The sequence below is a fragment of the Mesocricetus auratus genome, unplaced genomic scaffold (genome assembly GCF_017639785.1).
Source record: "Mesocricetus auratus isolate SY011 unplaced genomic scaffold, BCM_Maur_2.0 Super-Scaffold_100007, whole genome shotgun sequence".
Classification (NCBI taxonomy): domain Eukaryota; kingdom Metazoa; phylum Chordata; class Mammalia; order Rodentia; family Cricetidae; genus Mesocricetus; species Mesocricetus auratus.
In genome coordinates, this window is record NW_024429191.1 from 6,966,836 (window position 1) to 6,992,497 (window position 25,662).

Genomic DNA, 25,662 nt, shown 5'->3' on the forward strand with positions numbered 1-25,662 from the left:
TCTTTCTCTGGTGAGTAATGCAGGAGGACTTGAGGGACCTCGTGCCTATAGCTGAAGGTCTTCTCTACCCCGACACCCTCATCCTTGAGTCTGACCACTTCCCCCACAGGGTCCCAGGCTCCCACTCAGTGTCGTCTTCGCGTGCACCGCCCCTTTGTCTGCTGGGCTGCTGTTCGGGGACCTTGAACTTACCCCATCTCCTACCCTCATCCTGCTTCTCCACAGCAAAGGCCTCTGAGGCCCCCACCCTGATATCATGTACTGAGGAGCCCGGACCTGACTTGTATCTGCTTAATAAGTATTGGGTGATGTGATGGGCTGGGGACGTGGCATGGTTGACCGAGTGCTTACCTAGCACACACTGGCTGCCATCCCTAGCACCACACAAGCCAGGTACTCTTGGAATTCCAGTACTTAGGAGGTGGAGGCAGGAGGATTGGAAATTCAAGGTCATTCTCAGCTGTGTAGTGAGCTTGAGGCTGGCCTGCCTACAAAGGGAACTTGAGGCCAGCTAGGTTGCATAAAATCCTATCTCTAAATGAGTAAGTAAATATTGGATGAATGGATGAATGAATGAATGAATGAATGAATGAATGAATGAAGAAACCTCTTCTTTAACTCTTGCCTGATGCTCTGGAGGTCTTCCCTGGGGTCACACTTATTCACTAGGTGAGAATACCAAACATGGTCTTTGTCCAGCAAATGGTTAATGCTGGCAGCAGTGGGGATGAGGGAGCTTGGCCAGCACATGGTCCTGAGTCTCCAGGAACTGCCCTGAGAGGCATGTCATGATCAGACGGCTACAGCTGAAAAGCATGGAGAGGCGGTAGCTCGCTCATCATTTCCATCAGGGTTTGGCAGCTGGGTGCTTGAGTCAAGGCTCACAGGATAATTGGCTGTGGCGATGTGCTTTTCATTACCTTTCATTGTTTTACATCTTCATTGAGTCTATGGAGTTGCTATCAGGATGCTCCCGTTTTGCAGATGTGGAAACTGGGGTTCAGAGACTTGAAGATACTTGAAGAGACTTGAAGATACACCACAAGGAGATGAAAGAACTCAGACTGGACATCTCAGCTCCCAAGTTCTTCTCATTTAACAGAGGGGACAAATCACCTCCCCAAGGTCATACAACTAGAAGAATGGCTAAATTGGCTTTTGGGTTTTTTGTTTGTTTGTTTGTTTTGTTTGTTTGTTTGTTTGTTTGTTTTTTGTTTTACAAGACAGGGTTTCTCTGATTGTCGGTCCAGCCTGGCCTTGAACTCACAGAGATCCACCTGCCTCTGGGATTAAAGGTGTGTGCCACCACCGCCCGGCTAAACACAGATGGGCCTCAAGCTAACATCTGGTTTGATTTCCAGTTCTGCGTCTTGTGTAGCCTGACTCATCTATCACTTGGGGTTCTGGGCATTGGAGGGAACAAGGCCCTGACCTTCTGACCTGACTAGCCCCAGGGTCATTCACACCCTAGACACTGACCCAAGAATGCAGCTGCACTGGTCTGCATGAGCCTGACAGCAGGCAGGAAGAAGCAACTGGGCGTAGACAGGAGACAGGGCAATCTGTCCTGCAGGGATGCTGTGCCTGGCAGAGCCTGTTCAGCCCCACCTAGAGCCACTCTAGAGCCCTGACAGGGTGACCTCTTTGTAGAGAAACTCTCATGGTGAGTGTGAGAGGGCCAGGGATAGTCCCAGAGGAGTCTGAGCTTCAGACTCAGGCCATGTAGGGAGAGTGCCAGGGCCCTGGGACCAGAGCAATCACCGTTTAACTGTAGTGGGAGTTGTCTATATTTTGGCAACATACACAACTGTACAGGTGCATACCACAGTCTAGGGAGGGTAGCATGGAGTCATGGGAGCCTGTCCTCCTGGGGTGACCACAGGGTGGGGCTACCCATTGGGCAGGAGAGGCTCTAGGGGTGACTCGGGAGCAAGAAGACTCAATGAGTCAATCACCCTGGACCCTTTTCTGTGCCTGCTTCCAGAACTCAGCTTCCCCTCTTGCCAAGAGGAAACTATGGGGAGCTCCAGGAAGGGGGGAGCAACTCGGGTTTACGTATGAGTCAGCCCACGTGAACTGACTTTCCGTCCGAAGAATTGTCCTGCAAGAAAAGTAAATAAGCGTTACACAATACAGGGCGAAGCTGGGCCAGCCCCCTCCTGTCCTCTGGGAGTGTGGGGAGGAGAGAGGCCTCTGAACGCATCCCTGTGCACTGACTGCCTCCTACATACTAGGTGAAGCAGTCCAGAGGCTAAGCTGCTGGCTTTGAACTGGGTTTTTCAGATAGTCCCCAAACCACCTGCTTCTATGTTTCAGAGGATGGCTGCTCACTAAAACGCAGTTTTCATCTGGATGGTTATCCCAGTGGGTAGAACGTGGTGTGGATAAAATGCAGTTCTTGGGCCTTCTAAAGACCCATTCAGCCGCAGTCTCAGGGGAGAAACCAGAAATTGAATGTAGAGCCTCACACATGCCAGGAAAGCAGTATACCGCTGAATATTCGCTTTTTAGTTTCTGTTGTTTGGAGACAGGGTCCTATTAAGTCATCTGGCTAGCCTTGGACTCACCCTGGAGCTGCAGCAGCCCTTGAATCCTCCTGCCTCAGCCTCAGCTGAGATGACAGGTCTCTGTCACCGTGCCTGGCTGGAATCTGTATCTGTCAGTGTAGGTTCCCCAGGTGGTTGTGGAACCATGTAGGAGATGAGAGAGGGACTATCCATGAGAGGATGGCCCTGGGCCTCCACCCTGGGAGGAGAAGGCTCCATCCTGGTCCTCTGTAAGCATGGCCCTCTGTTCCCAGGCAGAGAGAATGTCGTTCTTCCTGTTTTAAACTGGTTCAAAGTGAGCATGGAGTGTGCATTCCTCTCCAACTTCTGGGGAAATACTGAGCACAAGGAGGGTGTGGGTGACCCTTGCAACAGTGAAGACAGAGCAACAATGAAGTCCTCCTCCCAGCTTTGGAAAGGGACAGGTATGAGAGGCCAAGGGTCACTGGTTGCTGAGCACTGGATGGTCCTGCAGGTGCCTCCTCGATGGGGTTTGACCATCCTGGAACAAGTACCCACCCATCCCCAGTGCTGGCCTCCCCACCCCCGCCACAGCAGAGCGGATGAGTCACTTGGCAGAAGACAGCTTGGCAATGTCAAGCTAACCCCATCTGGTCCCCAGAGGATGTACGGGTGAGGGCAGAGTCCCAGCCCCATCCTGCCTGCCCACAGATGTGTGTGGAGTACATGTGCATACACACGTGCACAAACACCCAGGCATGTACACACAGCTGCACCAGCTCTGGGCTGGCTGCTTTAGAATCCAGAGAGAGAAGGTGGGTGAGGGCCAAGTGGAATTCCTCCCTTAATCTGTTAATTCCCTCCAACACTCCTGGGCTGGGCCCAGCTGAGTCAGTGGGCACCAGGCCCAGTTGCCCTGAGCCTGGGAGCTGGGAGCTATGGTGGGTAGAGAGAGGGGTGTCCAGACTTGGGGCACTTGCAGCTGGCGGATGGGGCCACAGACCTGTCAGGCAATGTCTCTCGGTATGGCCCCTTCCCAAGAAAAAAGCCAAGATCCCAGGTCCCTCCTGAGCAGGGAGCGCCAGGGGCTTCACTTCGAAGGCAGCACTCAGGAGAGTGGATCATCAGAGATGAGAAGCCCAGTAAGATGCTATCAACACTGTTGTTTCTCTGCAGCACTCCAAGCTTGTGGGCCTGGAGCTCCCTGTGCAGAGCCTTCCCCAAAGCACTTCACCCCCACCTACCCAGGAATTCTTGAGAAAAGGATTTTAGTGTTTGAGGAAATGTGGAGTTTTGGTCAGAGCTGTACCTGGTATCCAGTAAGCTGACAGCCTGCAGCAAAGGACATGTCCCTGTTTTTGTTGGGCTCTCTAATCACAATCAGGCTGTGCTAGGGACTCACTGTGAGGGCTCTTATCCCACCGCAGTCACTTGGCTTTGACCCATTCCACAGATGGAGAAAACTGAGGTCCAGACAGGCAAAGGGGCTTGCTCATTGTTCCCCACAGCTGAAAAGAGACCAAGTGAAGATTAAAGCACCGGTCTGTCCTAGCTGCCTCCCTCCTTCCCTGTGCAGAGTGTCCTTCTTCCGCAGGGATATCGAAACTAACAGTGTCTCAGTTTTCTATGTACACAAAAGCGTATCGTAGTTATTCCCACCCCCAACTCCCACGAGCTGCACTCCTCGACTCAACCTCCATAGTTTAAAAAGTATATTTATTTTTTTAAATTATGTGTATGTGTGTGGGTACATGTGTGGGTACGGGCACGAGATTATGCTAACACAGAAGGTACCTGTGGAATCCAGAAGGCCTCAGGTCCCAGAACATGGGTCCTGGGAACTAACGGGTCCCCTGCACGAGCAATATGTTCTCTTAGCTCTTGAGCCATGTCCATGCCCGCACCCCAGCACCAACCTCCTTATTTTAAACCCACGGGACCAAGACTGGAGACAGACAGCTGAATTTGAATCCAAGTCTCTTGATGCTCTACCCAAGGCCCACAGCTGTCCGTTCCTGATCACTCTCAAGGCCTCCCCACTTGAACTCTAAGCCCTTTGGCTGTCTATGGTGTCTCTCCAGAGCACATCTTCCCAGATGAGCTCCCACCCCCACGCCCACCCACGCCCCTATCCTTACCCACCCCAGGGTGGCACTGAGTACTCTCAGCTGTTTCTTCCACTGGCACTCCTACCCAGACTCAGTTTTCCGTCAGTCAACAAAAACAGAGACGTGTTCCTTGCTGCAGGCCCCCTGAGGTCCTGGGATGCCAGTACAGCTCTGAACGGAATAAACCTCTGTGTTTCCACTACCAGTTTCCTGCTCCCAGCCCGGTCTCATGCCAGGACATGCTGGCAGGATTGCGCAACGTTGCTATTCTCAGCCAGAACTAAGCAGCTTTTACGGCCTACCATGAAGTCTCTATCATGCCAGGGCCCGGGGTTATGAAAGTTTCAAGGGATATTTATGCTCCCCCCTACCCCCGCCTCAGTTAGCCTGGGTGGCAGTAGCGGCCAAGCTTCCTGCTTGTTAGAGCTGGCACTGTGTGCCAAGGTCTTTGGTGAATTAGCTTCAGGAATCTCCTATAGCCCTTCCGGATGTGGGTCGTTATCCTTTGGCAAAGGAGGAAACCGAGGTAGAGAAATCTTGACCGACCATAGGTGGCCACAGGATCTGAATTCAGTGCCACTCTGTGGCTGTGGCCATCGCCCGTCACGTTGCCCTCACCTTGAGTGCGATTTGTTGACCATGCAGGGCACAGAGACCCCACCTCCACCTCCACCTCCAGTCTCCCACTTCTGACTCAGGTTCCAGCTGGGAGTCATAAAAAGAGGAGTGTCTGTGGTGACTCGGTAAGCCCAGGTAAGCCCTTCAGCCAGGGGGCGCGCCAGGCCCGACATGCATGATGGGCGCGGCCTCGTGCTCTGGCGCAGGTGGACTGGGAGTCCCGGTTCTGGCTACCCGCTGCGCAGCCTCTGCAGTACCAGGCGGCGGGGGCGGTGTCCGGCGGGGACCTAGGGAGCGCGCCTGAAGCCCCGCCCGCAAGGTAAGCGCCACCTTCCCGGGGAGCGGCAGGCAAGCGAGTGGCCAGCGATCGCCCCGCCCTGTCCCAGTAGTGACCAGAACCCGCGGCCCTCCTCACTAGGGGCTCCGCGCGCCGCCGCCGCCGCCGCTGCCGCCGCCTTTCACCTGAGCCCGCCGCCCGCTTTCGGTGCGCGCCGGGCCTGTCTCCGCGTCCCAGGTCCCTCCGTCCCAAGCGCCACCATGCACTCGCTCTTCAGGAAGAGAAACAAAGGCAAATACAGCCCAACCGTGCAGACCCGGAGGTGAGGGGGCACCCTGGGCTGGGATGCGGGAGACTCGGCGCTGAGCCAGGGATGCTTGGGGACGCCTCTGGAGCTGGGAAGTTCTGCCCTGGTGGGATGGAACCGGTGAGGGGCAGCAAGAGGGACACGAGGGATTCTCGAGCCACAGGATGCGCTACTTGGGGGCCTAGTTGGTGGGGACTTGAGTAAGGAGTACAAGCTGTAGAGTTGTCCTGAGCCTGGAATTTCGGTTGTGAAGCGTTGTGTGGCTACCCTGAGACTTAAAGAACATAAGCTGGGTGTAGGGTGAGGGACTTGTAGACCGAACAGGTGCTGCTGGCGTTGGGCTGAGAGAGATGGTGGCAGTGGCCCCAAGGCCACCTGTCCTAACGCTCCCCGAGCTGCACCTGCCTGCGTGTGCTGGAGCATTCAAAGTACGCGGTGGGTGCAGGGGCGGCGGGGGCCCAGGCTCTTCGGAGGCTGGGTGGGGACCGGCCTCTTTCTCACTGCGTGATTTCTGAGGGGTGTGGCTCCCGGCGCTCCCCGTCCCCCCTCCCAGCCCCGAAACTGGCCGCGTCTGCGATCTCTGGGTTCCCAGGGCCGCCCGAGAAGCGAATGACATGTCTTGATGCGTCTGGATGGAGAAGCAACCCACGTCGGTTTTGATAAGCCTAATGTATTCATTCCCTTAATAACCGGTTTGGGGGAGACTGGTGGAGTTGCTGAGATTGAGGGAGTAGGTGGAACTCGTGCCTGTCTGCCTTGATACCTCACTAGGGGGTTGGGGGGGTCCCCTAAAGGACTTAAGGCAGATGAGAAGTAGCAAATGTCACAGCTCACCTGGCTGATTGATGCTACACCTCGCTGTCCTCCACTGGCCCATGAGCAGGTCATCCCCCCCCCCGACTCCGTGTGAAGGCAAGAGTGGCCGGGAGGGACTCCGGGCCCAGAGCCTCTGAGACAGGTGCCCTGTGCACTGCAGCCGGGAGAGTGGCCCGCATGGTCTTATGCTTTCAGGAATTCGGCTGCCCCGTGGTCCCACTCACAGGGCTGTTTGAAGCTCAGGGTAATTTCTTCCCTTGTTCTGAGGTCCCCTCCCCTCTTCTGCCCTCCCCTCATCAACCCCGTCTTTCACAACCCCAGACGCTGGGCAAGGCCCTTCATACTGTTCCTCTGTGGCTCGTCCAGCTGGCTGCCAGACCCAGCTGGGGTCCCCGCCAGTCCTTGTGCTGCTCTCTTGAGTATTGCACAATCGGATACTCCATGCCCCTGTGGTCCTCAACAAGAAAAGAGTCACACATCCCAGCCCTCCAGCCCTGAAGGCCTGGGCTGGGACCTGACAGCAAAGCCAAGCGATCAGGGAGGGGAGGAAGGAAGGGTTCCATCTTTTCCAGCTGCGGGGACTCTGCGAGTGAGCGGGTGGTTAAGTACAGGAGTCCTGCCCTCTTCCTGGCCTAGGCAGTCCCATCTTGCCCTTGGCTGGCAGCCTTAGCGTGGACCTCAGCTTAGAGGGCTTCCACAACTGGGTAAAGCCTCCTTTGGGCTCCCATGTCCTTGTGGTCACCCAGCCCTGAGTAGAACCAGACACTTCTCTTCATGGTCTCCTAGCCTAGGGTGTCCTCTGCTTGTCCCCACCCCCTTGCAGTCTCCTGCCTCAGCCTCTCCAGAACTGGGACTAAAAGAATCTCTGTAACATTGGCTGGTGCCCAGCCAGCCCTGTAGCAAACACAATGATGGTGGCGGCGGTGGTGTATATGTCCCCTTATCGTGCTAAACTCCGGTTGCTAGCCATAGTGCACATCCCCCTAAGTTATCCCTCACTCTGAGTTCTCTGTGGCTCCTCTTGCTGTTTGAGGGAGAGTGCAGTCTTGGAGGAAAGTGGGTAGGAGCTTGGGTCCAGGGAGCAAAAGGCTTCCTGCTCATCCTGGTTTTACTATATGGTGGGAAGCTCTGAGCCTCAGTTTCCCCTGCCTGCAAAGTACAGGATGATCAACCTTTCACCCGTGGAGGGCAGGAGAAAAGATTCCCGGCATGTCAGAAGTACCCAGGCAAGGGTTATTAGTGTTTTTCCAAGTTCAGGGGACCCAGCAGGCCTGAGGGAACGTTCCACCCAGGCAGCCAAAGGCTTGGACAGCGCAAGTCCCTGTCAGGGAACAGAGAGGCACACTCTCCCTGTCTGTCTGCCTTTTAGTTAGGCAGGGTGTGAACCCCGCTGCTCCTGTCAACCTGGTTCCTAATGACAGGTGTGGAGTTGGTGTTCACACCTGAACTAATGACAGGGTCAGGCTTGGTGGTGCAGGTCACTGCGGATAGCATCTAGACTAACAGGGAGGTTCTGGAGGGCACGTGTTCCCACTCTCCTGGATGTGCATCTTAGTGGAGAGTCTTGTCCTTTCTGAGGTACTGTCTTACCTGGAATGGGGATAACAGTGTCTACCTGTGAGCACTGGCTAAGGATTAAGGGATATAACCCAGAGAGAAGGGTGAGAACCTTAGGGAGGGTCAACATAGCCATGGTGAAGATGTCACAAATGCAGGGCCTTTGTGGCAGGGGCTGTAGATCGGTTGGTGCACGCGCCTGTATCCCAGCACTTGGGACGTGAAGGCAGTAGGGTCAGAAGTTCAAGGTCATCCCTGTTTACATAGAGGATTTTAAACCAGCTGAAACTGCATGAGACCCTGTTTAAAAACAAACAGGAATGTAGAGGATATACCTGCTATACTCAGGAACAAGCTGTGACATTCCCAGTGGGTGGAGCTAAGCTGAGGGAGATCTTAACAACTCCCCGCACTCAGTTGCTGGCGTCATACTAGGGAGATAAGATGAGGTTAAGCTTAAACACAGGTATGACCATGTGACTGTTGGATTGATGGGGTCAAGAGAGCATCGAATTAGCCAGACAGGTTGAGGTTGTCAGGTCAGAGGGCATCCAAGTCAGGGAGGAGTTCTGGGGAAAGATGTCTGAGTGGAGCACTTAAGATCGGCTGCCTTTTGGATAAGACTGAATCCACAGACAAAATCTTGACCTCAATGAACCATCTCTGTGAGTTCCAGGCCAGTCCAATCTACATAGAGAGACCTTGTCTAAAAAATTAAATAGAACTGATCTCACAGGTCCACCTCCAGTCATGTGCCCCCCATCCTATCCTGCCTGACCATCATACCCTCTCCCAGGGTTTGATTGCACTTCCTGGCTACATCCGGTCTTCAGAAGAAGGCTGTGTTAGTTACTCACTGCTGTGACAAAATACCAGCAAAAGCCACTTAAGGAGAAGGAGGGTTGGCTTTAGCTCACAGTTCTAGGATACAGTCTGCCACAGTGTGAGGCAGCTGGTCACCCTGCACCCTCAGTGTGCAGAAGGGATGGATGCTGGTCCCTAGCTCACTGTGTGCCTTTTCTTCAGTCTGGGACCCCAGCTCATGGATTGGTGCTGTCTGCATTTAGGGTGGGTCTTTGCACCTCGACTAACCTAATCTAGACACCCTCTGGCAGACATGCCCAGAAATTTGTCTCCAAAATGAGTCTAGGTTTTCTCAAGTTGGCTATCAAGAATAACAGCACAAATGGCTCTGCCCCAGTGGGAGGGTCCCGTGTGTAGAGAGGAGACTGGAAAGAAGCATATCTTGGGGTACCCTGACCATCTTGGTGGCTAAGAGCAGTGTTTGACGTCCACTAGGAATGAGTTCAAGTCCCAGCCAGATGTGCCTTTCCTGAGCTGCTTGACCTTGAGGAGATCACTGCATATCTCTGAGCAATGGGCATAGTGATATAGACATCACTTGGACCAGCTGCTGAGTGGATCAGTACATTGACTATGTGATAGCCCAGCTATGGAGCAGTCTCAGAGGAAGTAGCCATCACACACTGCTAAGAGGGACATGGACCTACATCGAGAAGCCTGCCAGGCAGCAGACTCAAGTAGGCCATGCATGTACCCACTGATGAGTGACAGCTGGAAGGAGGATTTAGGGAAGGGCCTGTCAGTGAAGTGCACCACCCTCAGGTACCTGAGTGTTTTGGGCAGAGTGAACTGTCCACTGCTTCCCTGCACATGGCTGGGATATGGTAACGTGTCATTCCGACTGCATGCCCACGGATGAGCTGGGTTCCATTTCCCAGAGGTGAACACTGAAGTTGAACGTAAAGGCACCATCCTAGGCTCTCACAAGTGGCCTATGCTGGGGCCCAGTTCCTGAGGAGGAGTCCTACCCCCATACCTGAGGCTGGAGGCAGTCCAGTCCAGGGACTCTCAAGCCAGAAGGCAGCATGTTGACTCCAGCTCTACAGACATTGCTACTATGCCCTCCCAATTGTTCTTAGGGATAGGGTTGGAGAAAGTTTGTTTAGGCAGGGTCTCAGCTTACTATGTAGCCCAAGGTAGCTTTGAACTCACTGACTTCAAACTCATTTTGTAGCCCAGGCTGACCCCAATTAACTATGTAGCCCAGATTAATTTTGAACTCAATGACAGTTCTATTGCCTAAGCTCCCCATGTGTTGGGATTGCCTTCTTGAGCCTCCTGTCCTGGTCTGGCTGCTCTCCCCTCTGCAAGCGATGTTGGCAGATGAAATCTGGGACAGAGCTGGGCTCAGCCAGTGGTCAGCATTGCTAATGAGGTGGTGGGCAGCCTTGCCCGAGGGGGGGGGCGGAGTTTTGGGCAGCACAGCTCAGTCAACACCCTGTAAGTGTTAGTTAACACCCAAAGCTGAAGGGCTGGGGATCAGGCACTCCCAGGGTACAGCAATCCCCTGTAGGCAGTGTGGGACCTCACTGGCACTGTCTGTGCCCTCCTGCCTGCCTCAGCCTGTCCAGGCAGCAGAGGAGGAACTGGCCTCGGGGCTTTCTTCTTTCTGCTTTTGCAGTTCAGCCTCCTAAGCCTGAGAGGCCTCCCTCAAATGGCTCCTCGCTCCTGCTGCCTCCAGAACTCCCAGCCCCCTTGGATGCCTGCAGCTGCCCTTTGGCATTCCTGCCCCAGCCCAGCGGTCCGTCTCCCTGCTGCAGGCATGGCGACTGCCGCCGCATGTGATGACGACGCCCGCACTGTCTAACTTCACTCTTTGTTCCGGGACACTGGCAAACGCCACCCTGCACTGCATGAGTGCCTCTCCTGTCTCCACGCTGCTCCTAGTTACAAGGCCTTTAGCCAGGCTGTGCCTCCTGCCCAAAGGGCCCTTTCCCCTTCTCTGCTGCTTCTTCTCCCCAATTTACTTTGGTTCCCAGGGAAGCCACGCCCCCCACCCCAAGCCTCTTTACTGGGACACACCCATCCTCCCAGCCCATTGTCTCACCTAAGTCAGCGTTATCTCGGGGTCATTTGGGTTTGTGTGGTATCCCACTGGCCCATGAATGAGGGAATGGGGGCAGACATTGATCAGAGCCTGGGGAATAGAGAAGGGAAGTTAGTGGGGTAGACTTCTCTTTGGGAGAGGGCTTGACTTGTGTGGCCCCACCCCCACCCAGCCTCGGTCCTGGACTAGGGAGGAGGCAGAGTAAACAACAGGTAACAATGAAGGACACTGGGTACCGCAAAACAGGGAGGAGGGGGGTGGGGGCGTCTAAGCAGAGCCCAAAGGCAGGCAGGAGATGGACTGATAAAGATAACTGCAGAGGAGCCGGGCTTTGGTGGTGCACGCCTTTAATCCCAGCACTCGGGAGGCAGAGGCAGGCGGATCTCTGTGAGTTCGAGACCAGCCTGGACTACCAAGCGAGTTCCAGGACAGCCTCCAAAGCCACAGAGAAACCCTGTCTCGAAACCCCCCCCCAAAAAAAAAGGTAACTGCAGAGGGATTTGACAGGGCACATTGTACTCTCCGTGGGGCCGCCCTAAGCAGGCAAAGCGAGGGATGAAAGGTGAGAGACGTCGACATCAGCAAGTGAATCAGGCCTGCCATCCCAGCGCTGGGGAGGCTGAGGCAGGAGACTGCCTTCAGGGTCAGTCTAGGCCACATAGTGAGACCTTATTTCAAAACAAAACAAAAGCAACTAACAACAGCAATGAAAAGGGGGAAGAAAACACAAAGCAATTTTATTGATAACTAGCGTCTGGATGTAGATGAACAGGTGTATTAAAAATATAAATGAGGGGGCTGGAGAGATGGCTCAGCAGTTGAGAACACATGCTGCTCTTCCAGAGGACCTGGGTTTTGTTCTTAAGACCACATGGTGGTTCACAACCTTGTGCAACTCAGTCCCAGGGGGTCCAATGCCCGTTTCTGACTTCCTCAGCACTGGGAACACTTGTGGTGTATAGATGGACATAGAGGCAAAACACCTATAAAAATAATAAGTATATAAAAATAAAAGTATATATTCCTGAGATGGAGGCTGGATAGGTGATATAAATGACCTTTGATTTTTTTAAAAGATTTATTTATTATACATCGTGTTCTGCCTGCATGTATGCTTGTACACCAGAAGAGGGCACTAGATCTCATTACAGATGGTTGTGAGCCACCAGGTGGGTGCTGGGAATTGAACTCAGAACCTCTGGAAGAACAGCTAGTGCTCTTAACCTCTGAGCCAGCTCTCCAGCCCACCTTTGATTTTTTTTTTAAAAGAAGACCTGAAGTGAAAATGGCCATGAAAGGACATCCACTTAGTCCTGGTGGCAGGTGGGGTGACCACTTCATTTTGGTACTATTCTGCTGGCTCGACTCTCAGAGTGACATTCTAATGCCCAGAGGCACCATGGTTAGCTTGAGCACGGTAAATATCCATAGGAATCTCCAAGACCAGCTTCATGACCCAAAGCAACTTGACCTCTGTGTGTAATAAGAACCAGACGCCCAGAGGCCAGGAGATGGGCGGCCTTCCTTGGGTAGAAATAGTTCAGGCCTTAAAAATAGAGCAGGAATTACTGCCCCAGCAACCACTCAGCATAGGATTTACTTCCCCAGTATTAATAACTGGGTGTGGGGGAATTTATTGTGCAATTACCACCAAAGTTTCTTGTAGGGAAAGTTTCAACCAATTGGCTAATCAATCTGGCATTTGTTGAACACCACCTGTATGTGGCTTTATCTTAAGATTTTCTTCCGGTGGAGACTTGGAACTTTTTCTCATTCATGTTGCTCAGCTTCAACAGCTACTGTGCTTCAGTTCCTTGTTCTCAGCCCTGGCTGTATTTCAGAATACCCTGAGGATGTCTACCAGGATATAGCTTACCTGAGACTAGTGAAGCCTGAACCCTCTGAGCAGCTGCCTCTGTCTGGAGCTATGCAGTCAGGAGTAACCACAGCAATGGTGCTGATGTCACGCTCTTCCCTGCCTTTAGGGGTGTGTACATTATACCCCCCTTTCAGTGGCAGCTTCCTGGAATGTCACCTTATGTTCCTTTACGCTCATCGTTCTTGTAACACTTAGTTTCAGGTATGTCTTAAAATGTCATACAGGTCAGACCTGGTGATGCACACCTTTTGTTTTGTTTTGTTTTTGAAACAGGGTTTCTTTCTGTGGCCCTGGCTGTCCTGGAACTCGCTCTGTAGACCAGGCTGGCCTCAAACTCACAGAGATCCTCCTGCCTCTGCCTCCCGAGTGCTGGGATTAAAAGTGTGCTCCACTGCTTGAAAGGCAGACTCAGGTGGATCTCTGTGAGTTTCAGTCCAGTCTGAGAGGGCTACCTTTCTAGCTATCTTTGTAGTCCAAGATGGCCTTAAACTTGCCATGGAGCTAAGAATTACCTTGGACTCCTGATCCTCCTTCCCCCATTTCCCAAATATTGAGATTACAACAATGAGCCATCATGCCCAAGTTATGAGGTACCGAGGGTTGAACCCACGCTTTGTGTGTGCCAAACAAACACTCTGTTAACTTGAACTAGATCCCCAGTCCCTTAATTATAGAGTTTAACTCATTTATATCTATTGTAGTGACCAATGTATTTGGATTCACTCTGTTGTATTGCTGTTTATAGTGCTTCCTTTTTTGTTTCTTTGTTCTTTATTCATTTTTATTGGATTGAGCTATATTTTCCACACTTAAATTTAGATCATAAGAGCACCTGTAATCCTAGCACTCAGGAGGCTGAAACAGGAGGACTGCAAGTTCAATATCAGCCTGGTCTACATAGTAAGATTCTGTTTCTGAATGGGACTAATGAGACTGAAAATACCCTGGTCTAGGCAATGGTCCTAATTATAATCATTGGGGTGTTTTCTTAGCCCTCCTATTAACCTATAAAGTTTAGAACAATAAAGATTTACTCATCTTTAGGGTGGGCCCATCTATAACCCTTAATTCCGGGCTTGCATAAACTTGGGACTTGGGATATAGGCATTTAATGGCATGTCTACAGCTCATATCTCCAGGGGCTTATGGCCAAAGTCCTGTCCCCAGGGTCTGTGACAGGGGAAGGGAGATGGCAAGGACTTGGGGAGCAGGAGTGAGATGTATTGAGCTGCTATGTCTATTGACTGACCAGTCTAGGTACATAGAAAGATTGTCTCCAATAAAGTGAATAAAAACAATACCAACTGCATTAAAAAAAACACCACGAAGTAATTCTACTGACCCCTCTGGGTACAGACGTGCAGCTGTGTTAAGAGAATCACGAGGCCCCCACCACACCATCTGCTCTGAAGCTCAGCATTCCACCTCCACAGGAGCCAGGGACACCCAGCTTGGCAGGTGGCCTGAGGGTCAGAGAGGAGCCTGTGTCATCACTGGGTGGGGCATGTGGCCCAGGTTCCTGTGATGCTGGTTCCTAGCACTTGAATGTCCTGTTCAGAGGAACAGGTGGGGAGTCCCTTGTGGTCACATCTACAAGAATGACTCAGCCTCAGTTTACCACCACTGATTGTTACCTTGCCTGTTACCAGGGATTAATTGTACTGACAAAGATGCCAACAAGATGTCAATTACCTTGTCACTCTTGGTAGTGAATGCCCCACCCTTCTGTCTCCGGTGCCTCTTGCCACTTTGTCTGGGGTGGGGTGGGCGGGACTTTGTATTGATGTCCCCCTTGGACTGGGGAGGTTGTTTTGGAGACCAGCTGCTTAGAGTCAAATCCTGATACCACAGTTTCTTAGCTGTGTGACCTTGGACAGGTTTCTAAAGTCTGCAAAGCCTCAGATAACTTCATCTGGAAAAGGGTGTAGGAGTGTAGGAGTGTGGGAATGTAGGGTGTGCAGGAGTGTAGGGGGTGTAGGAGTGTAGGGGGTGTAGGAGTGTAGGAGGTGTAGGAGTGTAGGAGGTGTAGGAGCGTAGGAGGTGTAGGGGTGTAGGAGGTGTAGGAGTGTAAGGGTGTAGGAGGTGTAGGAGTGTAGGAGGTGTAGGAGTATAGGGGTGTAGGAGGTGTAGGAGTGTAGGGGTGTAGGAGTGTAGGGGTGTAGGAGTGTAGGGGTGTAGGAGTGTAAGAGTTTAAGAGTGTAGGAGGTGTAGGAGTGTAGGAGTTGCTGATGTTTTATAGAGTACCTGATCAGTTCAATGCTGCTGATGGAGCCCCAAACACATGCAAGGCCTGGAATTAAAGGCCGTTGAAAAGTAATGTGTGATGGTGCACCCTTGCAATTCCCGCAACAGGGAGGCAGGGCCAGTAGGATCATCAGCTAAAGGCCAACCCGAGCTACATAACGAGGCCCTGTCTCAAAAAGAAACACACACACACACACACACACACACACACACACACACACATACACTAAATGAAATGTAATAATAATAATAATAATAAAGAGCCCAGCCCCAGTAACTCTACAGTGCTACCCTTCTCAGGTCCTTAGATTTTTTGTTTTTGAGACACAGTTTCTCTGTAGCTTTAGAGCCTGTCCTGGAACTTGCTCTGTAGACCAGGCTGGCCTCAAACTCACAGAAAAATCCACCTGCCTCTGCCTCTGCCTCCTGAGTGCTGGGATTAAAGGTGTGCACCACCATCACCCGGCCCCCCAGCTCCTTAGGTTTTAATAAATGAAAATTATGACACATGTAAAGGCTGAGCAGGCAATCAGCACCTAGTGCATGCTCTGTGTTTAACTCCTGACATTCCAGTCACATTCTGAGTCACTGTGTACAGGAGACCAGGTTGGGGGCTCTGCCACACCCAAGTCAGCCTCTGTCAGACCTGATGCCCCAGGAGCCAGTGAGCCCACCCCTGGTTTCAGAGGCTGGTAAGAGCCAGAATGGCAGGTGGGACCGAGAATGTGCGGTGGCTCTGGGGAGGTGAGCAGTTCCCAGGAAGGGGTGGGTGTGACTCCCACGTTCCAGGCATTCCTGCTCAGACCGTTGCCCATCTGCACACACCCAGCACTCACTGAGACCAAATTAACCCCCAAAGGAAGGAACTGAGACGAGGCCAAGGGCTGGTGCATGGGGACGGATTCGGGCCTGGAGAGTCAGGTGGCTCTGCAAAGATGGAGTGCCAATTGTCCCAGGCCCTACTCTACACAAGGAGAGGCAGGGGACAAAGACAGGCTGGGCAGGCAGGGACAGCCGGGGAGGGGTGGTGGTGGAGACCAGGGTCACTAGGGAGCAATTGACTCTCAGCATGTCTGCTCTGGGGAAAAGGCTGTTCTCTCAGTTTGGGGACAAGCCAAGTCCCCGTCTCCACCCTGTGTCCTGGGGGCCTGTGATGCTGCAGCTGGTGTCCTGCACACAGTCATCCGCTGGCCCTCTTTGCTCAGACCAGGGCTCAGTTAGGCATGGCTGAAGCTCCGGCTCATCTGGGAGTCAGGTTGTCAAGGAGCTGGAGGCAAAGGCCTGGCAGTGTGTGTGTGCCGAGGTGGAGTGGGTGCCAGGGAGCAGATGCTGACTTTATCAAGTGTCCCTGGGTACCAGACCCTGGGCGAGGCAGACAGATGCACCGCTGCTTGCCTGCTTCATCCTAATGCTATACACAGAAACCTCCGGGAGTCACACCCTCCCCCCCAATCCAGGCCACGTGACTTCCATGTCAGACCTGGGAGTCTTCACAAGAAAGAGTGTGAGTGGCCCCTGACGGGGCAGGCCTTCTCTTCTAGCTATTCCCATGCCACAGATGGAAGCTAAGTCACTGACAAGATAACCAGAAGGGAGGAACCCAGGCATCTGACTGACCTATGTGTTTAAGGAGCAGCTCTGCTCCCCACCCCAGACTGTGGAAAAGGACAAGTAACCCTGCATAAAATAGCAGTTGGTCAGGGGTCCAGCAGGATGGGAATCAGGGTCTCTCAAGACACCCATGTCCCTTCCCAGAGTGCTTGTGTATGGGTATGCCCCGTGGATGTCCCTGTTCCTGGCTCCTCTGATGGGTGTCTTTGCTGGTATTGACAGGATTATGGGCTGGCCTAGCCATGCTGTGAAATCACATAGCACAGGGCTCAAATTCCAATTTCCCGCCTTGCAGGGACTATCACCGTGTCCCCAGCATAAAGCAGGCCGGGCTGTAGCTACTGAACTAAGGAGCCAGAACCTGTCTGTGACTCCCTGCCCCCTAGGTTGCTCTGCTCCAGATACATCCTAGGAACACAAAGAGATACCTGTTCCTGTTTCTGTCCCCAGAAAGCTCTTGTCAGGTCCTCATGTTCTCAGACCCAGCCCTGGTTATGCCTAGCTGTCCCCATTGCCTGTGTCTTAGGATTACTATGGCTGGGATGAAACACGATGACCAAAGCAACTCGGGGAGGAAAGGGTTTGTTTGGCCTACACTTCCACATCAGTCTCCTTCATGAAGGAAGTCAGGGAAGGAACCTGGAGACAGGAGCCGATGCAGGAGCCATGGAGGGGTGCTGTTTACTGGCTTGCCCCATGTGACTTGCTCAGCCTGCTTTCTTACAGACCCCAGGACCACCAACTTAGGACCCAGAATAGGCTGGGTCCTCCTCCATCATTCACTAATTAAGAAAATGTCCTACAGGCTTGCCTACAACCTGATCTTATAGAGGCATTTTCTTAACTGAGAGTCCCTCTTCTCTCATGACTTAACTAGCCAGAACAGGCTCCAAGGAGGCACCAGCAGCCTCCTAGTCAGCCTGGGCTCACTCCGTCCTAGGAGAAGGCAGAGGGACATGAGATGGCCCACTGGACTTGCAAGACTCTCTTAGGTGGCAGTCCCAACCCACAGTGAGACCTGGGCTGAAAGGGCCATTTCTGGGGCCTGTGAAGTCCTGCTCCTTCACATTCGATGGAGCCTGAGCCAAGGCTGTGAGGTGGCACTTCTCAGGTCTCAGCACGACCCCCTGACTGATATAGGTGGGTGTCTGATGGACCTCACTGAGCCCTCCTCAGTTTGCTGGAAACCCCAGAATTATAGAAGGCACCATGTCATTTTAAGGGAAATGGAGCTTTGTACAAGCTTCTCCAGCTTCCTCCTTAGTTTCACTGTCTTCCCAGGCCCCTGGTGGCATCAAGTCCCCAGGGTCCTTCGTTCTTTTCTGTCTGCTGTCAAGGAAGTCCCTCTGCATTTGTGTTTCGTGGCCTTGGCCCAGTTGGGCCTGTGTGATGGAGATCTTGGGGTCACTGGGCAGGAGCCCCAGAAGTGACATGGTGTTGTCTTCGATGACAAGTAACAGATATCAGGATCCCCTGCTAAGTACCATCTTGGCCTCGTGAACCTGGCTTATAGGACCAGCATGGCAGCAATCAGGCCCCGCCCCCCAAGAGGAGGGTCTGTCTGCAAAAGCCACACACAGCATGGTGGCAGTGGCAGTCTCAGTTCCATTTTTAATGGCAACCTTAGAGTGAGGGACACTGCAGAGAACCAGTGGCCCCAGAGACCTTATTACTGCTGAGGTGCCAGGCCACCCATGTGCATTCCAGGAGCATGTTGGGTGCCCCTGTGTGGTCGGATAGACAGTAGTACCCCACTGAGGAGCATAAACGATCATAGATCTGCCTTTAGACACTGCTCTGAACCCCCAGCTCAGTCCTCAAGCCCCATAAATGTCTTTGAAACTCAGTTTGGATGTCAGATGCAGCCTTTAACTAGATGGCAGGATGCATTGATCCTATCGTAGGAATGATGAAACAGGGTCATGAGATAAACAGTTCCCTTGGCATAGTGGTACAGGTCCATCACCACAGCTACCGGGGAAACTGAAGCAGGGGGGGTCAAAAGTTCAATCCTCACCTGAGTGCAGAGTGAGTTCAAGGCCAGCCTGTACAACTTTGACCCTGTCTTCGAATAACTAAAAAGAAGGGTGGGGGTTATAGCTCAGGGGTAGAGCACTTTCCTAGGATATATAAGGCCCTGGGTTAAATCCTCAGTACAAAAAGAATAGGTCCATCGGTGGTTGGTGCGGCCAGGATCTGAGCCCTATCTGGTTCTATATACAGGTCTTTCCCCTCCATAGCTGTCCTCCATGTGACCCTGGGTGGTGCCTTTACTTCCAAAGTGACCTGGGCCATGGGTAGATGGAGTTGATGGCTCTGAGACACCTTCACATGACAATGTGCACCGACTGTCCTGACCGCTCACACCCCTACTGACTTCTGGGCATGAAGTGAGGCTGGGCATGCCCTTTCAGTGGGGTACTTGCTAGCCCTGCTCTACTCGGGGGATGAGTGGCTGGAAATGCTGCAGTTTCCCTGTCCCAGCCAGGTGGTTGCCAACTGTGGGGGGGACAGCTGGGATGAGGGTGGTGGGAAGGGCTGTGTCTCAAACTTCCATTGAGGCCGAGAGTAGATGCCCAGTGTGGTTCATCAGTAAGATTAAAAGCCCAACCTGCCAGGCCTGTTCCCGTGCCCCTCCCTGTGGGTCCCACCTCCACATTCCTGTGCTGCTGGCATGGAACCCTGCAGCTCTCACAGCAGCACACGTGGTCATCGCTCTCTTACTCAGACCCCAAACCCAAAGAGCAAAAGCACAGAATGTTCCAGCCCTAACTCTCATCACTTTTCTATAAAGCAGGATAAATAATGCTGACCTGGAGAGATGACTCAGCAGTTGAGAGCACTGACTGCTCTTTCAGAGGACCTGGGTTGGAGTCACAGGACAACACAGAGGCTCACAACTGTCAATTAACTCCAATTCTGGAGGATGCAGCGCCCTCTTCTGGCCTCTGTGGGCACTGTACACACATGGCGCACAGACATACATACAGGCAAAACACACATACACATAAATTTTTTTTAAAGATTTATTTATTTATCATGTATACAGTGTTCTGTCTGCATGTGTGCCTGCAGGCCAGAAGAGGGCGCCAGATCTCATTACAGATGGTTGTGAGCCACCATGTGGTTGCTGGGAATTGAACTCAGGGCCTCTGGAAGAGCAGCCAGTGCTCTTAACCTCTGAGCCATCTCTCCAGCCCCACATAAAATTTTTTTTTAATTAAAATAAATGATGCCACTTATTTTAGAGGGCAACAGGATTCCTGATTAGTGTCATATGTACAAGGGCCCCGCTCAGCACAGGCCTGGTGACAGAAGCATTCACTGGCATCTTCTGGGTGACTGGGGTTGCCTGTCCCTGAGAAGCCAAGCCAGAAGAGTAGAGTACAAGGTCAGTCTGGGGTATGTAGCCATTTGGGCCCAGCGCAATGTAACTGCCTTCTGCTGTCGTGCCTGCTGCCTCGGCTGGCCACTAACCTGGTGGCTCTGCTTCTTAGGGTTGTCAGGGTCACTGATGGCTCCTCCAGCTTCTGCTACTCAACTTGGCTATTCAACTCAACCCCACCAGTCCTAAGGTCATCACGGGGTGGGGGTGAGGGTGGGAGTGGGGGTAGGGGTGGGGGGGTTAGGTAGCACAAGAGGGTGTCCGCCAAGAACACCTGAGTGAGCATGGCTATGCAGCTGGAGGAGGAGTGTTTCACCAATCACAGCCTCTCATATGCAAATAAAGGTGGTGTTTGCACCAATCACAGCAGTCCCTCTGCTAGGCCATCCGGGAAGTGTTTCCTCTGGGTAGACAAGGTCAGTTCCAGTTCACTGAAGCTTGTGAGCTTGTGATAGCAAAAGACGGCATGCAGACCTTCAGGGCTTTGATCAATGAGTGATTTTCTAGAGGTGTCTGCTATGGAGTGTTCTAGTCGGCTGGTGCTGGCATGAGGGCAGTTCCTTTGGCGTTCTGACAGTGTTTTTGTTCAAGGCAGCAAGCCAGAGTCCAACAGCTGCCAACTAGGGAGTCACATGGCACCATCCCCCAAACCTTTGCTTATTTGCAGGGAAAATAAACACCAGCCATGTGGACAATATAAACTTAACTACTATCACTAGCAGTGACACTAACAGGTTTTGACAATGCTGAACACCAGCCGGTTACCCCAGGTAGAAGTAGGTACCTGTGTCAGCCCCAGCCCTCAGGTAGAAGGGTCCCTTGGTCCCGGGGGTTTAAAGCCAAATCTGGACAACAGAGACCCTTTCTCACCCCCACCACATATTCTTAACACTGTAAATAGACTTTTGCTTATATTGCAGGGGTGGATTCCTGGGCTTCCTGCACTGAGCCATGCCTCAGACTCACTCTAATTATTCTTGTTGGTATTTATCTGTTGTTGATTTTTTTCTAAGACACAGCCTCACACTATAGAATTTCCTATGTAGCCCAGGCTGACTTTGAATTTTCAGTAATAACCCTGCGTCAGCCTCTGGAAACAGATGTGCGCCACTATGCCCAGTCAGCCATCTCTTTAGAAAGAATCTTTTTATAAATTTTATTTAAATTAGAAACAATCTTATTTTAAATACCAATCCCAGTTCCCCCTCTCTTCCATCCTCCCATGCCTGCCACCAGTCCCCCATCCCATCCCCCATCCACTCCCCAGGGAAGGTAAATGCCTTCCATGAGGGATCATCAAAAATCTGTTAAGTCATGTGGGGCAGGGCCTAGGCCTTCCCCTGTATCTAGGCTAGGAGAGTATCCCTCCATGGGAATGGGCTCCCGAAGTGCGTACATGCACCAGGGATACATCCTGGTTCCACTGCCAGAGGTCCCATAGACTGCCCAGTGCTTCTAGCTGACACCCATGTTCAGAGGGCCTGGTTTGGTCCTATGTGGGTTCCCCAGCTGTCAGACTGGGGTCCATGAGCTCCCACTTGCTCAGGTCAGCCGTTTCTGTGGGTTTTCACAGCGTGGTCTTGACCCCTTTGTTCGTCACTCCTCCCTCTCTGAAACTGGATTCCAGGAGTTTGGCTCAGTGCTTAGCTGTGAAATTCTGCTTCTGCTTTCATCAGCTATTGGGTGAAAGCTCTAGGATGGCATTTGAGGCAGTCATCAATCTCATTATAGGAGAAGGGCATTTAAGGTAGCCTCTCCACTATTGCTTAGGGTCCTAATCCTTGTAAATCTCTGAACAATTCCCTAGTGGCAGATTTCTCTTTAAACCTATAGTGGCTCCCTCTATTGATGAGTCTCTTTCTTGCTCTCCTCTATTCCTCTCCCAACTCAGTCTTCCTGATCCCTCACATTCTCCCCACTGCTCTTCTCCCCTCCTTTCTCCTCCCTCCCTCCCTGCATCTCCTATGCTCCCAATTTGTTCAGGGAATCTTGTCCTAGAAAGAATTTTTTTTTGGTTTTATGGGACAGGGTTTCTCTGTATTGTTTTGGAGGCTTTCGGTCCAGCCTGGCCTCGAACTCACAGAGATCCGCCTGCCTCTGCCTCCCGAGTGCTGGGATTAAAGGCGTGCGCCACCACCGCCCGGCCCCTAGAAAGAATTTTTGAGACAAAATACACTAACTCTGCAATTCACTCACTCAGGGGATACAACTCACAGGTTTAGTGTGATCACAGATGTGTACAGCCAACGGCACACTAATTCTAGAACATTTTATCACTCTCAACTCCCAATGCCACCCACCACCATCCTTAGCATTCCTGAACCCTCTCCCAGCCTCATGTAATCTTCTTTCTACTCCTGGGGATCCCTCCACTCCGACATTTCACATCCATCAATGCACCCTTCACATCCGGCCTGTCCCCGGGTTCATCCTTATCATGGCGGGTGTCCGAGCTTCCCTTGTGCCGTGGTTGAGCCATGCAGATGGGCCACGTTGTGCTTATCTGCTCAGTGGTTGATAGACATTTGAGTTGTTTCAGATTCCCATCTGTTGTGAATCACGTTGGGGAGACAGAAGCAGCATTGTCTCTCTTCGGTTTAGATCCAGAAGTGAGGATGCATTGGGCTGAATGGTGAGTCTACATTCAGCTATTGGTTTATTTCCCTATTTGTTTTGAGACAAGATGTCTCAATGTAACTCTGACTGTCCTGGAACTCGGTATGTAGACCAGGTTGGTCTGGACCTCACAGAAATCTACCTACCTCTGCCTTCAGAGTGCTGGGATTAAAGGCATGCTCCACCATACTCCACTTATTTATTTATTTGTTTGTTTGTTTGTTTATTTGTTATTTGTGAGGCAGGGCCTCATGTAGCCCAGGCTGGTCTCCAGTTTCTACATTTTGGAGAATGACCTTGAACTCCTGATCCTCCTGGCTCTGCCTCTTGTGTGTCGGGATCACAGGTGTGAGTTACCATATTTGACTTTATTTTATGCTGTGTGTGTGTCTGTGCATGCACACGCACACGTGCACACACATGCAGGTACAGTCACGAGAGGCCACCTTAAGTCCTCTATGACTCTCTGTCTTGTTTCATTGAGACAGACACAGGATCTCTTAATGAACCCGAGTCTCTCTCTCTCTCTCTCTCTCTCTCTCTCTCTCTCTCTCTCTCTCTCTCTCTCTCTCTCTCTCTCTCTCTCTCTCTGTCTCTGTGTGTGTGTTTATGTGTGTGTGTGTGTGGCTCTGTGTGGCTCTGTCTGTCTCTTTCTCTTTGTCTCTGTCTCTCTGTCTCTCTCTCTGTCTCTCTGTCTCTGTCTCTGTCTCTGTCTCTCTCTCTCTCTCTCTCTCTCGGCTAGGCTGGCAGTCAACGAGTATCAGCAATCCCCCTGTCTCTGCCTTTGCGGGTGCTAAGGTTGCAGAGGTGTGTGGTGCCGTGCCAGCTCTTACATGGGGACTAAGATCCGAACTCAGATCCTTACTGAGTCATCTTTCCAGTCCTTTATTTTTCCCCCTTTGAAGACAAGGCCTCAGATACCCCAGACTGGCCTCAAATTGGCTATGTAGCCTTGAACTCCTGATGCTGCAGCCCTGCCTCATGAGTGCTGGGGTTGCATTTTATGTGTTCAGTTTTTTTCCAACTCCCCCTCCTCCACCATTTCACATTCTCCCCAGCAATACATGGGGCTGGGTGAGTTATTCTTTATTATTCTTTATTATTATTATAACCATTTCAAAGTGTGGTAGTTTTGAGCACATGGCATCTTAAACAAATCTATTAAAAATGAACTACGTGCTATATGGCCTGCAAGATTGTCAAATGGAGATGTTAAGGGCATGGACTCTGGACACCGCCTCGATTGGAATCCTGGCTCTGTCATGTAATTCCTGTGTGACTCAGGGAAGGTTACCTAACCTCTCTGGTCCTCATTTTCCACATCTATAAAGTCAAGTTAATAATATGGCTCACCATCATGCTAATTACAGGATTCTAAGAAGATAATGTCAGAAGGGAGTAGGAGCCTGGCATGCAGAAAGTCAGTGTTGGCGCCTGTTGTTACCATGATGCATGTTGCTGCCCTGTATTGGGTCATATGGCTTTTGCAGCATCCCTCTGGGTAGCATGCTGTCAGTGCTCAGGGAGAGAACTGATGCTCTCTATCCACAGGCTGTGTGACTCCAGGAGAGTGTTTTGACATCTCTGAGCCTTGTTTATCTCATCCACAAAGTTCTACACAAGCCTCCCTAAGTCTTGGTGTGAGAGTGATGCAGAGGAGGTGTTGCTGTCTGGCCAGTCACTCAGCCAACGCCAGACAAGCAGGAGGCCTTTGTGCTCATCCTCATCCAACAGATGGAGAAACTGAGGCACATTTCCTGCCTGGAACTGCCCAAGCTCCAGCTGGCCCCTCTTGGTTCCCAGCTCTCTGTGTCCCATCCTGTATGCCGATCTCTGTTGGAACAGTGACAGTTTCACAAGTCGCAAACCTGTGGCAAGGCCGGCCAAGCACATGCCACATTCCTCGAGGGGAGCTGGGAGGTCCTGACTCTGGCTCGCATTCACTGGCAGGAGAGTGTCGAGGAGAGTCTCACCATCTCCAGATGCAGCAGAAGGGAGTCAGGGGATTCCCTCTCCTACAGTCTACCCAGCTGAGGAATGGGAGAGCAGGGCCGGCCCTGACTTCACCTCTCTGGGAAGTCCAGCATATCCCTTCTGGCCTGGCTTCTGCATGAATTCCCCTGTTCTGATCCCCCTTGGCTCACCCCTCAGACACCAGGGTCTATTGCTGGGCTTCCCAGAGCCTGCTATTGGCTTTTGACTTTGTCTGGGTGGGGGAGATTTCCTAACTGCCTATACTGACAGGGGTTAGTTCTTGAGTGACTTACAGAATGAGGGCTCCTGGGCCTTTATTTGGGAAAAGTTGCTTCCTCATTTGATTCTGCAGAAATGGCAGCCTGAGTCCTGTTCTCCGTGAGTCTCCATCCCACGTGCCCTTGCCTGACACAGGGCAAGCCCTTGGCAAAGCTGAGGAGGTGGACAGGTGCGGTCATAGTTTCCATTTGCAACTGTCACTTATGCCTCCAGTTTTGCTCATCTCATTGGTACCTGCCGTGATGGTCCTCAACCACTGGTGGGTAGCCAAGGCCCCAGGAACCTGAAAAACAAACAGTAATAGAATACAGTGTCCTAGGCTCTGGAGACTGGAGGCTTGCACAGGCTCCTCAGTCCCTCCTGAACTAGGAGGGTCACTTTGAGGATCTAGCGCCCCACCTGCCCCAGCCTAACCCAAAGGATGCACCAGGACCTACCTTTCCCTGTAGCCTCTCCTTATTGCACATTCTAGCCAAGACCCAAGCTTTTCCACATCTTTCACCCCATCTATACAATGGAATATTATGCTGCTGTGGTAAGGAGTAGAGTTTTCACAAAGATAGTGACTAGGAT

The 25,662-nt window shown here is 52.0% G+C and overlaps 1 protein-coding gene and 1 long non-coding RNA gene across 4 annotated transcripts in view; one reads left to right on the forward strand and one right to left on the reverse strand.

The window, feature by feature from the left end:
- Nucleotides 1-1,763: 1,763 nt before the first annotated feature.
- LOC110342997 lies at nt 1,764-5,565 on the reverse strand. 2 transcript variants are annotated; one of them, XR_002385191.2, is made up of 3 exons: nt 5,234-5,565; nt 3,910-4,015; nt 1,764-2,101 (listed from the first exon to the last, which is right to left on the reverse strand). It is a non-coding gene; the product is annotated as an uncharacterized LOC110342997 (long non-coding RNA). The 2 variants fall into 2 exon arrangements; XR_005878108.1 differs by having other exon boundaries at nt 3,817-4,015.
- Nucleotides 5,566-5,643: 78 nt separating this feature from the next.
- Ppl (periplakin) overlaps nt 5,644-25,662 on the forward strand; it is a 49,856-nt gene continuing 29,837 nt past the window's right edge. For both annotated transcript variants that reach the window (XM_040748122.1, XM_040748123.1), the window contains exon 1: nt 5,644-5,832. In XM_040748122.1, the coding sequence (XP_040604056.1) occupies nt 5,771-5,832 (62 nt within the window). In that variant the 5' untranslated portion in view covers nt 5,644-5,770. The remainder of the gene's footprint in view (nt 5,833-25,662) is intronic.